Source organism: Mytilus galloprovincialis, chromosome 3 (assembly GCF_965363235.1).
Source record: "Mytilus galloprovincialis chromosome 3, xbMytGall1.hap1.1, whole genome shotgun sequence".
In the NCBI taxonomy this organism is placed as follows: Eukaryota; Metazoa; Mollusca; class Bivalvia; order Mytilida; family Mytilidae; genus Mytilus; species Mytilus galloprovincialis.
Genome location: NC_134840.1, coordinates 105,364,930 through 105,380,671, shown reverse-complemented (window position 1 = coordinate 105,380,671; position 15,742 = coordinate 105,364,930). Strand labels below are relative to the sequence as shown.

The following is a 15,742-nucleotide window of genomic DNA, read 5'->3' as shown; positions in this document are numbered from 1 at the left end:
GGATATTTAATTCATATATCTTGATAGATGATTTGTTGCTTTTAACAATTTTTTCGTCATTTTTCAGGATCTCCTGCTTGGGATAGAGATTCAGAAACAGGAAGTGAAACGTCCAGTTCTGGACGAAGCACCAAATCAGACAAGCGGTCATCAAGACCATCTACCCTACGCTTAGGAAGATCAGAAAGTTCTAAAACATTGAATGAAACACCTAAGCGTGAATTGAGATCTCAATCACAGAGTGGACCCAGTACGCATCGTTACATGAAAAAAACAGAAAGTTCAAAAGCCAAAATATCCAAAACACCATCTTCTTCAAATATTATAAATACCCCCAAAAGTAGTGAATTATCGGATAGTTCAGACACTTCAAAATCAAAGGGACCAGTTGCCAAAAGGAGGAGTAATTTTATAAAGAAAAAAGGATTTCATGCATCATCACCTAATTTGATGGATATAGATGTGGAATCAAGGGGGAGTAAATCAAATCTATTGTCGTCTGCACGTCTAAATTTGTCTAGTAGTACACCTGATTTGTTAGATATAGATACACCACCTTCAAGATACTCAACAGGTACACCTAAACGACCTCCAAGGTCGTCATCATCTTCTCGTGGTGAGGGCAGTGTGTTAAAAGGTAGTGGCAGGTTGTCGTTGCCTGCTAATCCACCCAAAGAATCAGCAAAATCAAAATATTCGAAAAATGATAAAGACTTAATGCCACCTCCTCAAACAATGCCATCCAAATTAAAACAAGAACAAGTGAAAAATGCCAAACAGGACATTTTCTTAAAAAGGGCAACTATGGCAAAGAGGCAGAACTCTAATGATTTGACTTTAGACCAGGCTAAAAGTATACTCATGGGCAAGTCTGGTATTTTGGAAGATAAAAAATCAAAAGAAACTGATGTGACTGTTGACAATGTTCGAGAGACTCGTTCTAACTCTAAATTCCCTTCACATTCCAACTCTTCAACATATCCTGAGTTTTCCTCAAACCAAGATCATTTAAGTGATCCTAAATTAGTTGGTATTGCTACTGAAATAGAGACAACAGTGTCTGAACTAAGGAGAAAGAGTATAATTGACCAAGCTTTTCAGAATTTAACCGATTTAGATGCTAGTCCTTATGATATTCCAGAAAGGGATAGTTCACCAAGACAATTGAAATTTAATAATTCCGCTGATTCTCAAGACAATATTCCTGCTAATTCTTCATCCCATTCCAAAGATAATAGTGCTATTAATTCATCAAAAGATTCCAATGCAGGATTATCGGAGGAGGACATTTCTTTAGGTGTACGTGAACGTATTGCCATGTTAAATGCTCATTCTTCTCCTCGGTCTGATGGTTCGTCTCCGAGATGTTCTAGTCCACGGATAACTAGTTCCACTAAAATAAACCTCAATTCTTCTACAAAACATCAAACAAAAACAGTATATAACAGTCATTCAGACTCAACCAATTTGAGTCAGCCAGCAGGCTTAAATCTGAGTCCACCTAATTCGTCCGGAATTGGTTCCAGTTTGGATTCGGACACAGCAGCTAAGATGTTTTCATCAAGTGAAGCCCTTAGTCCACCTAGTTGTATTGATGAGATCTCAGATAAAACAGAATCAACTATCATATCAGAGTAAGAATGCTTTAACTGCATAGATTTAAAAATAGCTTTTCATGAATTATGTCTTTTTGAATGTAATAAATGGTTAAGGCTTATGGAGAAATAAAGACAACTGTCTGCTAGTTTTTAAAAAAAAAATGAAAAAGAAACATATTTTTGAGTTTTTCTTTGGAAGAAAAAGTCTTCTAATTTATCATTTATCATGATGTTTATCAATTTTACAAAGGTATGAGGTCAATAAAATAGATAATGTCATTTTGGGGTCAAATTTGAGCACATATCATTTTCATCACTGATTTCTACGTACTAGCAGTGAAGTATGAATATAAAGTCTAAAATTCCTGTAACTGTGTTCATTTATTTTAAGATTGATGATTAATTGATGTTTTCTTGGTGTTTTATTTAAGAAAACTGGTTGTGAATTAGGTATCAAACTTCATATTCTTTACTTTGTTTGAAATACGTCTTTTTTTTATTTTGAAAGTGATTTATAGACTCAAAGGGTTGAATGTATTTTATTGTATACATGTATATGATATATTTGTATCTTGTAACTGTTTTTACACAATGAAAATGTTCTTATTTACTTACTATTCATTTCATTTTTCAGGAAATCCATTGACCTTGTAGAAATTTTGAAAAAGGTAGGATTTGTGTTAGAAACTAAAATAAGTTACAATATACACACCTGCTTAATCTTGTAATCCTATTTAATATACTAATTAATCCACAAAACTTGTCCCCCCCAGATCCTCCCTTATTTGATGTTGAATATTAAGGCCAGTGGTACCAATAACCAGGTTGCTATCCCTTTGGTGCCCAAACCTAATACTGAAGAGTTACAATGCAGGTAGGCACTTGATTTACACTAATCAGAGTTAAGTAGCGGGACCAAGACATAAGCTAACTGGTTATTGTATTAAGTACAAATTGAACAGACACAGGTTTGGGAGAAGAATCACAGTTTAATATTTTCTTTGCATATCAATACGCAATAAACATATTCACAAAGAAAGCAAAATCAAATTGAAAAACTGTGGTACTCCAAAATAATCCCAAACCTGTGAAAAGGTAGTAATTTAGGTTCATGCATCAGAAGGACGCTTTTGACTTAGGGCGGATGCAAAGGCATTCATGACTTGCTGTTTAAAAAACGGCAGCTTAAGAAATTATTTTCCCGAAAATTATAAAATGACTGCTACAAGCAAGCGTTGCATTAAGAATAATTATGATTGCGCGTTTAAAACAAAAGCTCTGCTAACAAACGCTGATTGGTTAATTCAAACTTAATAAGCAATCTCATTGGTTAATTAGTATGATCTGGCAAAACAATTAGTAAACGAGAAGCACATGCAGAAGTGACTGGGAAACCCCCTTGCTGATTGGATAATAATCTTACAGGTCAAGGCCCCTGCATAACATGTGTACAGCATTCCAAAACGTATTGTATCTTAATAATCTATTTATATAAAATAGTTCCTTTGTTAATATTTTGTTCAACATAACAGACTTCAATTCAATAAAGTCATTTAGTTTTCTATATTTTGCACTGGCCTTATTGTGCTTCAATATAAGGAGGCAATATGTTTTCTTGTCTGTCCATTATTTGGTCTGTCACAAATTGTTATCAAATATTTGTATGATGATGACAAAATTGAAAATTCCCTGGAAGAAAATGTGATAGTTTACAATATACTGCAGCTGTGCTATTTGAGCAGTCAAATTGCATTGACCGTATATTCATATTTGATATACAGTCACTGACTGTATATCACCTAGTTTATGACAATGACAATGCGTTTCCGTAGTCACTGACTGTATATCGTCTAGTTTATGACAATGACAATGCGTTTCCGTAGTCATTGACTGTATATCACCTAGTTTATGACAATGACAATGCGTTTCCGTAGAGTTTTATTTATATTGTTAATAAAACATGCAGGTTCGCAGAAACTTTACGTCTTCCACTCAACATTAAGAAATGATGGTTTTTACCCTAAATACTTCATTTAGAACAGTTGTAAGAGATGCAGTATATAAAGTATAACCATACAGTGTCTCAAATATATAAATGTTGTTTATATTCAGCTTGAAACAGGTAGAAATGCTCGGCTCATCCTTGCTTTTTACCTGTTTCTAAGCCTTGTACAAATAAAATTGATATTTTGAGACAATGTGTGGTTATTCTATATTTAAGTAAGGGACAGATCTATCCGACAAAAGCTGTTTTATTATACAATGTATATCTTAGAAAATTATATTGCATGATGCATTTGAAAATATAAAAGTTTATTGAGTTCCGAATGAATTAATTGGACAATTGTTTGTCTTGTTAGTATTAAATGGCATTTTTATTTTAGGTTCAAGTTTTAGAAAAAAGAGTAACATTTTTAGAGGAGGAAGGAGAAAAGGTTAGTTTGCAATTGTAGATTTTTTTCAAGATGGAAGAAAGGTTACAGTCATATGAAACGAGTGACTGGTTAAAAGCAATGTTTATTCAATTCTTGAACCAATGCACGTATATATCATAAACTTAGTCTTCTGTGCACAATTTTATCATTTTTTATGCAAATATATCCTATAATGGTCAATTTTTTTCCCTCTATCTGTTATGTTTAACAAATATGGCAGCTTATTGAATGCTGTGTTTTGAATCCGAAGTTTACCGATTGTCACCTTATAGTAAACAATCAACAAAGGAGCATGGATATTGAGAACATGTTTAACATGTATAATCAGATAATAGTTTATTTCAGCGACAGATCCATGCGTATTGCGATCACTGGATTTTTACGAGAAGGGTCACGCTAAGGTCACTTTGCATACGGAAAATATTTGGTGATTTAAGTTTTATTTACCAAGAATGCATTTTATTTATTTTCAGAAAGATGAAAGGATAGGTCACTTAGAAGCTCAGATCAGACAGTTTATAGGTAATTAATATAAATAAAAAGTAAAATCACAAAAATACTGAACTCCGAGGAAAATTCAAAACAGAAAGTCCCTGATCAAATGGCAAAATCAAATGATAAAGCACATCAAGGGATTTACAACAACTGTCATATTCATGACTTGGTACAGGCATTTTCAAATGTAGAAAATGGCTGATTGAACCTGGTTTTATAACGCTAAACCTCTCACTTGTATGACAATCGCATCAACTTCCATTATATTTACAACGATGCGTAATTAAACAGACACAATATGTAAAATAGTCAAAATATGGGTACAGCAGTCATCACTGTGTCATATATGGTAAAAGAAGTAAGTGTTTGATGCAAAGAAATATTAAAAAATAAGAAAAAGTGGTATGGTTGCCAATAAGAAAACTATATACCAAAGACCAAAGGATATAAACAATGTTTTGATTCTGCCTATATTAATCCTAGGCAGGGTCAAGGTTATACTAACTTTTGTATATTGTATACTTATTGACTGTGTATGAGTGAAATAGTAAGTTTATTGTCCCCCAAGGTGCGACTATTGTCTTGAGGCATAGCCAAGGGCAATAGTTGTATCCGAGGGGACAATAAACTTACTATTCAACTAATATCCAGTATGTAAGTGTTTTATTATACTGAAAAAGACAACCGAAAATAAATGGCTGTGATAAAACAACTATCGTAATATAAAAAGCAGAAACCCAACATTTACCTCATAAATATTCTGAAATGCTAAGGCTCTGTCTTGCACTTACGTCAACTCTAGATATTATAGGTGAAATGCAACGTTGTTACTCTGTTACTCCTGTGGAATTTTCAAAATCCACCAATCCTGAAGCTGCATTGGAAATTCTGCGAAATAAAATGAGGCTTGCGGTCAAATAGTTTCATCGAGGGCCAATAGTTGAAAACTATTGACTGGTCCAATAGTTTAAAGCTTGCAATTTGAAAAAATAGTCAAAATGTTGTGTACTTATTTTATACAAAAAATGATAACTGAGGTTTAATAAAAACAAATATTGGTCCTGCTTATATTAACCCTAGGCAGGGTCAAGGTTATACTAACTGGTATACAGTTAATTTGAGTGGCATTCATTGATATTTAAAACAATGACTGCTTCAAATGGTGTACTTATGGAACATGATATATTTTTGGTGAATCCTTCATTTTGTTTAAAGTACCATTAATCAGTTGTGAATTTCTTGGCAGATAATTGACATTGAAACAAGAAATTCAACCTTGGAAGATGCAACTGTCCAGTACCAGCGCTGATTATGGTATCCATGGAAACGAAAAATGCTGAGAGATTATCGCTAAATATAAAACTATTTTTTACAGAGTACAGCTTGTATCATATAAAAAAGACAAACCTTTTGTAAATCTGGGCATTGATTGTTTTGAAAGACTTTCAGATACCTAGTCCTGATGATATAATAATGTCTTTTAAAGTTAATTCTGTATCTGTCTGATCAAAGGGTATTTAATATACCAATACTTATTTGGAGAGAAAATTAAAATTAAATGATGAATGATTTTTTGGAAAACCATTTTTCAACTTTGTACCTATAAACAAATTTGAATGCGAAACATACAAACAGAAGTTATGTTCTTGCCAAGAAAAGACAAGAATAAGTTCACAGCAATTTATTTTCACTCCACTTTTCGTCTTTAGATCAGGTAAAAATAGATTTTACTGTGAATAACTTTTATGAAATAAACAAAAGGGTTTAGAACACAAAAGAGGGTCTAAGGGCTCTTTTCACTGAAAAATCTTATGACTGAAATTGATCGTAAGTTATACTGAAATGTTCATAACTTATGATTGTTTTTACTTATAAGTTTTTCAGTGAACGGAGTTGCTTTAATGGAGGGGTGGTCTTTATTTCTGTATTCTATAATTGTAAGACAATTTACATTTATTTATGTGTTGACCCTTTCTTCTCTTTTCTGCAAACCCCATTTTGACCCTCACAAATTCTCTTATTACTATCCTAAGTAAAGGAGTTAGCAGGCTTTTTCTTTGATCTAGTTCTATGTCAATTCTAGTATGAACTTTTACTAGGAAAGCTGGTAGTTGCCTGCTTTTTCATCTCTTAACCCTTTCCTCCATAGATTTTTTTTTTAACATACTTGATTTGCATAGGATTTTTTTAATATAAAAAAATTTGTCAGGTTTAAAGTCTTAATGCATTGGGAAAACAAATATTTCATTAATGAAATTTCAGTTGTATATGAATATCCTTTTTAAATTAGATACAAATTTTTATTAGGTTTAATACAGATTTTTCTAATACAGATGTTTTAACTGAGGCACTACACAGGCGTCAAAAGGCGTCATTATGGAGTAAAGGGGGTGGCGTCAAAGGCGTCATTATGGAGGAAAGGGTTAATCGACCATTGTCTTTATATTTTCCTATATGTGCCAAATAATTTTTGCTTGATACAATTTTTATTGATTGCACTAACGACATTCCAGAGATTAATGGCAACTACAGAATATTTTGTTTGCAATGTGTACCAGTGAATTATTTTTGTAAAACTAATACATAACTGTCCTTAATCAATTGTGTATTGCACACTTATATTGTATATTTATGTAAATAATGGGAATTTTATGAGATTATGATGTATATTTAATTAATTTGTTGTCTTGCCAATCATAGTAATAGGGGAATAGATCTGTTCATGATTTTCATACAGTTGTCTTGTTAAGATGGATAATATTTAAGTCAAAGGGCCACATCAGATAGAGGCTGATAAATCATTGGATTTGTGCTACACTAAGTTTTTGTAATTAGTAATTTTTTAAAGACCTTGACTTCTACAACAATTGGTGCTAGGTTTGAAAATTTTAATGAAATGACCTAGCTTATTGCACATGTATAAATAGTACATTGCTAAGAAAATTCTAATATACCCTCAATGTAACAATTCTGTTTTGAAATAAGGTAAATCCTGCATTACATTTGAGCACATTCAATTTTTTTTTAAATAAAAAAGAGGAATTTAAAGATAATGACTGCATATATTTACTTTAGCCAAAATTAACTAACATAATATTTATTTGATGTGGCTTAGTTTGTGGACTAATATTTCATTTCTTTTTGGGTTGCTGTCTCCTTGGCATTAACCCTACAACTTTTTTTAGTAGACTATTTTTATGTTACTGAATTTAACTCCATATCATAATAAGAGCAACTAAAAGAAGTTAAAATAAGATTGAAATTAGTGCTATTTGGGGAAAAATTCTTTAAGATGATTTTGTAGTGTAAAGAAAACATGAATATTGTTTATGAGGTTTGAATATGAAGCAGATATGAATTAGATAGGTTAACACAAGAAATTCCTACTTTGTTAGTTTCTGTAATTTCATGCATGTAGATATTGTAACGAATTGAAAATGTGTTTTTTCAAGATTTACAGCTGATAAAAACATAGCACAAGGACAACAATGTCTAACATTAAGGGAAGTAACTCCTTTTTTTTTAGAAATAATAAAATCCAAAAACCGTATCAATAATAAGAAAATGGACTTTTAAGTTTAATGCATGTAAATAGTAGTTAGGAATGACATACTGTGGATTCATTACTATTTGTGGAATACCAATTTTTATAGATTTCTTAGGTACAGTTGGACCCTAAAATTAACATTTCCAAAGTATTACAAATTTGCTGTAGGCTTTTTATGCAGTCTTTAGTTAAACAATATATCAAACATCCATGGAAATACAATTTTTCCTTAATCCACGAAAATTGGTATCCCTTATAATAAATGAATCCCACAATAACTTATCTTATTTAACATGCAATTGATTACCTCATTTGTGCAAATTAGGTTTGTGAAACTATTGTAAATAATTTTATTCTGTACTTTTACTAAAGGGAGATAACAGGTTAGTGAAAAATTATAATCCAACTACACTCCCCTCCCCTAGATTTCAAATAAGTGACAATAAAATATCATACATGTGCCAAATATGTGCTGCTTGTGTGTTTTGTAAATGATGTGTTCTTTGTATATATATAAACTGGAGAGAATTGGTTATTTTATGTAATCTGTTTGCACGATTAAAGTGACAGATATTTGTTTCAATGGTGTAAAAGTGATTTTGTATACATATGATATGTAATGATAAAAAATATCTGCTTGCCTTTAAGCATCCAGTTTAAATCTGAAAAGTGTTCAACTTAATTAAATTGCCAAAGATGTTTATCCTTTCAGTTCTTTTAATACATACATTGATTTATAATGTTTTATGTTTAAATTTGGGTTGATATTACATTATTATTGCCTGCAAAATGCCAAATGTAGGTCATTTTCATCTATTTAAAGCATGTATGGTTTTAAACTGATTTTAAGAAATAATATGACAAATGGTTGTTTTATATTGAAAAAAATAGTAACAATTTTTGTTGAAACCAATTTTGATGTGTTTTGAAAGTTGATGTTTATTATTATCCTCTCTGGCTAATGTCCATGACTTTCTGGCATGATCTTGATACTATTTTATTAAATTATTAGTCAATAATATTAAGGTGGTACGAAACACTTTCACTAAAATTAGTTTGGCCCGTTTAATTTTCATAAAATTTTGTCAAAGTTTTGACCAACCGTTTTGTTAGAAAAATTACACTGGTTATATAGCAGTGCAACAAACACCTATTTTGATCATTGAGGAGCTTAATATTGCCTCCACAATGCAATGTAATTAAAACGTTTAGCTGATTTTACAGAGTTATCTCCCTGTAGTGTTAGGTACCACCTTAAATATAAAAAAGACAACAAGACTGGGATAACTTAGGACATAGAGATTCTGCTATAATCTCTGAAGCTATTGGTGTTGTAGATTTTCTGTCTTGCAATCTTTCTGAATGAATTTTCTTACCCCTGATACTTCTTAAAAAAGATAAAAAGAATGCCACAAATATCACATGTAACAAAGTGGCATTTATAACATCTAATCAGTATGAGTTGCTAATAAAACTGCATTTGCACCCTTCAAATGCCAATACACCTTGTCGCTAATCCCGACTGATCCGGCCGCTTGAACTTTTGATGTCATACACAATCACTTTTCTATTGTGGCGTCAGATATTTTGTTTTATGACGTCAAAATTTTACGGGAACCTGTGTGATATCCAGTAATGGCGGAAAAATAGCGATAAGGTGTATTGACAGCAGCAAATCTTTAAATATAGTACTATTATTCCTCAAATTTCAGTCTGAAGCATTGATTAACAACAGGATGAAAAGTGTATCGCATTAAACTGAACATTATTTTTCAAAACAAACCATTTTATTTGAAATCTATGATTGAAGAAGCTTTCTGTGAATCCTGAAAATTGATATCAACAATATCAGTTACTTTTCCTGTCTCTTGGGGTTGTTTGATACATACATATCATCACACCTTCAGAGGTATATGTTTTATCTAATGTTTGAATATGAGGTATATAAAATAATTACATGACACGTATATTTGTTTTAAACATATCATTCAAAGGGGCATACTTTATAACAATTTGTAAATAGCATTCCTATTGTAAGACTTTGACCATGCATAAATCATTTCCGGAAGTTGAAATATTCATGTTTATTAATAATTATCATTGAATATAAGTGCCATTTTAAATGTGTGTATGAATTCATTCTTGAGCTATATTTTAGACTTTCCATACAGGTTAATTCTAACCCAGTTGACATGGTTTATTTTGGACAATTTTAAAAAGATATAAAGATATCTTTCCATCCTAAATAGATCCTAAATAAAAGCACACATGAATATCTGAATTTACAGTTCTTGTTGCATGTTTTTTTTGGGTCAGATTTTTAATACGATATAAGTTTGTATACGATATAAGAATTGTGATTGAACAGATTATACACAATGTGAAAGATTAATGATCATGTTTGTAAAAGCTTATATATTTTGTGATTGTGTTGTGTAATTTAAGCTGTATGAAACACATTTTTTTAAAGAATTTTTATACTTGATAAAGTGCTATGCAATTTGTACATTAAGATGATCTATGCATTAGCTGTTGTTAAACAGAATAACTGCTCATATTTTCATGGTAATAAATTATTTATACAAAACTTTATTTGTGTTAACTTTTATTAACTGACAGTGTATCTTATAAATAGCGTCATAAAAGGGTGCGTAATTGAAATTTTCCAGTGAAGGACATTTCGAAAGTGGTCTATTGAAAAGGTTTCCCCCAAACAGACAAAGTATCAGAGCTATACAGAAGGGATATAAATTCCTTATTTCCAAAGTAAAATCACAAAATTACTGAACTCTGAGGAAAATTCAAGAAGGAAAGTCCCTAATCAAATGGAAAAAATCAAAAGTTAAACCACATCAAACGAATGGATAACAACTGTCATATTTCTGATTTGGTAAAGGCATTTTCTTCTGTTATTCTCTCATTCGATTTATAAATTTTGAAAAGCGGTATATGTCTGTTGCCTTTATTTATACATACTTTGATGTAAGAGGTAGTTGTCTCTACGATTTTGTCGGGGTCTATTTGCCTGTTTTAGTTGATATAACCTCAAATCTGTGTTCCTCAATAAGCACATGTGGCACTATCAATATATATATTAAAATACTCAGACTGGTGCTCGTGGTAATTGTTGCAGTAGGTGAATCCCTCTCATCCATTTTATAAGCCTCAGTGTGACTTTTAATTGAGGAAAGTAAATAAAAGTAACATACTTTTGCTTACGATCTCTTTCAAACATGTTTGAATTTTTGCAATGAATCTGCAATATATTCTTCCCTTCTTTTTCATGGTAATTTTAGAGTCTAGAGTATCGGAGGTCATGGCTTCAATCCTGATCAAAGTCAAATCAAAAACTTGAAAATTGGTATACTGACTGGCTTTAAAAACGCAACACTCATTTTGTAGATTTTTTTACCAAATCATGTTTGATACTCATACAACTACTATTCATGCTTATCATTCTTCTTTCTCATTAGAAAAAATCAACATATGACTTACCTATGGTTATTAAATCTAAAGAATTATTGAGATCGCACAAATTTCAAAAAGCGAAATTTCGAACCGATTAAAGGTTTGTTCATATATTTTTTTCTTTGTGAAACAGTTCTTTCAATCCTTGGCCACACTTAAATCAGTTGAAAAATGTTGCATATTTCCAAGACTGAGGAATAAAAAACTGAATCAATCCATTAGAATACTGCAAACAAGAAAACGTGAACGTGCTGCAACAAGACAATTTGACGTCAGAAACTCGTCTTACTGTCCTTTCCACAATGATACTGGTAGAAGGGATTTGTTGAAGACCATCAATGACCAGATCAACATGCCGTGACAATGCAACGTCAATAGAATTTGATTACGCAACGTCATTTGCGAGACAGATCTACGGCCGCAGCGTCAACTGCTTATCAAATTGCTGAATGCCATTTTGCACAGATTTATGCCATAAATGTTTCCCATTAACTAAACTGCCACAGAATCGACTGCAGAAAAACATTTAAAACCTTAAAGTTTCAACCGCATAATTGCCAAAACCCATTGTATTGTACCAGAATATTTGAACGTTGAAAATGACGTAATCAATTCAAATTTCGAACTGGCATTTTTTTTAAACATTAAAGTAATGAAAGAACTTTCTGTTCATAAGTTTGTTTACAAAAAATTGAATATTTGAAAATGGGAATTACAAAGAATAATATAGGGTTGCGTTTCTAAAGTCGGTTAGTATATTTGTTGATTATCTGCTACGCATACGGCATACAACTGATCTGCTCTGAGTCCGAATAGTATGTCTGGTAGTGTATATGTAGATGCTACTAACAGGTCCCTGTAAATATTCATATTCCTATTCATGTAAATATAATCATATTATTATCCTTCGGGAGTGCTCCTTAGATAGAAGGAACATACCAGTAACAGTAACAGTGTGACATGTCTTTCTGTAAACTAATAAGTTGTCAACAGGCATGCCCAATAATCCTCCTGATGATATTTCTTTAGTACAAAGCATGCAGGGTATATATTCATATTACAACAGCATGTACTTAATCTGAATTTAGATTTAATTTGACCCGAAACGTTACCTAGTTATCCATCCTTCATTGTCATGACCTCTTTAAAAAGTGGATTAACTATCAGTAGGACAGTAACTGATGGATTGCATGGAAAATAACTGAATCAAGGCTATAAAGCCTTCTGTAAAGAAACAAACTCATCATAAGTACCAGGATTGAGATTTTGTATTTGCGCCAGACGCGTGTTTCGTCTTGTGAAAAATAAACCATCAGTGGAGAAAAATTTTCTCCAAGAATATCTTAATATACTGTGATTGTATTTTCTTCAAATACAGTTCATAAATTAGATGCAACTGATACAATGAACATTCTGTACGTCAGTTGACAGTCATCCATCAATGGAAGTAACTTTTCCAAGTACATGTTCAATCAGAAATAACTGCAATTGTTTTCCTCTAAAATGACCAACTAGATTTTGTAGGAAAGACAAAGTATACTCAAACACATCAAAATGATGTCTTTACTCAGAAAAAAAAACCAAACTCAAAATTTTCAACCTTTTCGCTAAATGATTTTTTTTTAAATGGGTTAGAGAGAAGTTTATGAGAAAATTGAAAAAAAAATAACTGTAGAATGCATTGCATCAATGTGTTAACATGTCCACTAACATATTGCAACTTATTGTTTTCAAAATTTTGAATAGAGTGAATCAAAGTCTTGAAATGGTGGATTGTTCAAAACTTGTCTTAAACAATGGACGATGGTCTATGTATACCGAGCATTTAAATGTAAGGAAAGTTCAAATGAACAATGGGGGTACATTTCATTCAAGTTCAAACAAATCAATGATAAAAGGTACACATCAATTAAATATTTCCATATATCTTGGATCCAAATAGATACTGATACTATCTTTTGAAGAAGTTGATGAAATGTTTTTACTAAATTTTAATTTCAAGAAAAGTTCTGTAATAATTTATCAAAGGTATCAGGCTTAAAGTTTAATACGCCAGACTTGCGTTGAAATTCCATAATAATGCACAAAAAATAGTATGCAATGTTTCTATGACTACATTATTAAGTACTTGGTGGGAATAATACATGTTTGAAAGTACCCGACAACGTCCACTTGTATTTTTGTCTATCTGATGAGTTAAGCCCTTTTCAGCTGATTTTTATAGTTCGTTCTTATCTTGTACTGTTATACCACTGTCCCAGGTTAGGGGGAGGATTGGGATCCCGCTAACATGTTTAACCCCGCCACATTATTTATGTATGTGCCTTTCCCAAGTAAAGAGCCTGTAATTCAGTGGTTGTCGTTTGTTTATGTGTTACATATTTGTTTTTCTTTCATTTTTTTAAAAATAAGGCCGTTAGTTTTCTCGTTTGAATTGTTTTACATTGTTTATCGGGGCCTTTTATAGCTGACTATGCGGTATGGGCTTTGCTCATTGTTTAAGGCCGTACGGTGACCTATAGTGGTTAATGTCTGTGTCCTTTTGGTCTCTTTTGGACAGTTGTCTCATTGGCAATCATACCACATCTTCTTTTTTATATTGAAAGTAATTTTTTTTAATAGTTATAAATACTAGTACTTGGTAGAAATTAAACATTGCTCTTTCACTCAGGCAAGGAAGGTTAAACTATATACCTCAGAAATTTTCAAATTGTTTATCATGTATAGCTATAATGCGTTAATAAGTATTTGGTAGGAATAAAATATGTTCAAGAATATTTTCAAAAATAGTTTACCAAGCAATGGAAAATGGAAGCCCCTCCTATAGACCTCAGGGTTCCAGTTTCATAGCGATTGGAACTACATTATTTAATCATAGTGTTTATCCTAATGTACATTCATCATTCGTTTGTTTTGTTCACGTATCGTTGTCAATATAGTGGAATTCGATGCGATTGTCATACAAGTGAGAGGTTAAGCTGGCTAATAACCCAGGTTCAATCTACCATTTTCTACATAAGAAAATGCCTGTACCAAGTCAGGAAAATGGCAGTTGTTATCCATTCGTTTGATGTGTTTGAGCTTTTGAATTTGCCATTGGAATAGGAACTTTCCATTTTGAAGTATTTTATGTGATTTTACTTTTTAAAGAAATACAAGGGGTTCAATTTCTATCTTAGTTGATAGGAGAGGTCACACATTTTTTTTTTTATTAAACAGAATAAGAATAATAAAAAGAATTTTATTCGTTTAAAATCCAAACAATAGGGTTCTTGTATTATTTTAATTTTAGTTTCTTGTGTACAATTTGGAAATTAGTATGGCGTTCATTATCACTGGACTAGTATATATTTGTTTAGGGGCCAGTTGAAGGACGCCTCCGGGTGCGGGAATTTCTCGCTACATTGAAGACCTGTTGGTGACCCTCTGCTGTTGTTTTTTATTTGGTCGGGTTGTTGTCTCTTTGACACATTCCCCATTTCCATTCTCAATTTTATTTTTACTAAATAAACAAACAAACAAAAACAACAGACACATAAATAACAAAGCGGTAGACATAAAACAATACAAACATGCCTCTTCTATAAAAAATATGATAACAAGGTACGATAAGGCCTGTATTTGGTCTATTTGGAAAGCTACGTATTGTGTTAAAACATTCCCTGATGTTTGAAGTTTGTTTGGATGAACTTCAAAAACACTAATTTTTGCAACTGGGTGAGGTGAGGGGGGTTAACTTTCTGTTATTATTCAAATATTGTAATTATTATGCATTTTTCAGCTGATTTTACAACAAATTGTTATTTTTTTAGTGCCTGCGCCAACGTGACCCAAGAATTTTTTTATTCCAATGTCACGAGAATTGTTTTTGCTGTCACGGAGGCGCACGATATTAAATTTTAAGAAACAATGGTTAATAATCGTTATTTTTCCTTCTTTTGGAGTTTTTGGTGCCCTTTAACCTCCCTTACCTCACACATTTTCTTAAATTAATGGTTTTAAAGTTCATCCAAACAAACTTCAAACCTAATGGAATATTTTAACGTGATAAGTAGCTTTCAAAAGCAAATTTTAGAAAATGAGAAAATAGGGGGGCCAAAAACGGGCCTTATCGTACCTTGTCCCAATTGTTTCAATATAACATTTTGTAAAAATTAACGGACGAGGAGGACGGAAATAGGACTCAAAATGATGCAAAA

At 31.8% G+C, this 15,742-nt stretch overlaps 1 protein-coding gene across 9 annotated transcripts in view; it reads left to right on the top strand.

Annotated features, from left to right (window-relative positions):
• The window catches only part of LOC143069661 (uncharacterized), an 87,205-nt gene extending 76,538 nt beyond the window's left edge, over nucleotides 1-10,667 (top strand). For all 9 annotated transcript variants that reach the window (XM_076244402.1, XM_076244403.1, XM_076244409.1 and 6 more), the window contains 5 exons: nucleotides 68-1,634; nucleotides 2,233-2,266; nucleotides 3,983-4,033; nucleotides 4,507-4,555; nucleotides 5,775-10,667. In XM_076244402.1, the coding sequence (XP_076100517.1) occupies nucleotides 68-1,634; nucleotides 2,233-2,266; nucleotides 3,983-4,033; nucleotides 4,507-4,555; nucleotides 5,775-5,782 (1,709 nt within the window). In that variant the 3' untranslated portion in view covers nucleotides 5,783-10,667. The remainder of the gene's footprint in view (nucleotides 1-67; nucleotides 1,635-2,232; nucleotides 2,267-3,982; nucleotides 4,034-4,506; nucleotides 4,556-5,774) is intronic.
• The last annotated feature ends 5,075 nt before the right edge of the window (nucleotides 10,668-15,742 follow it).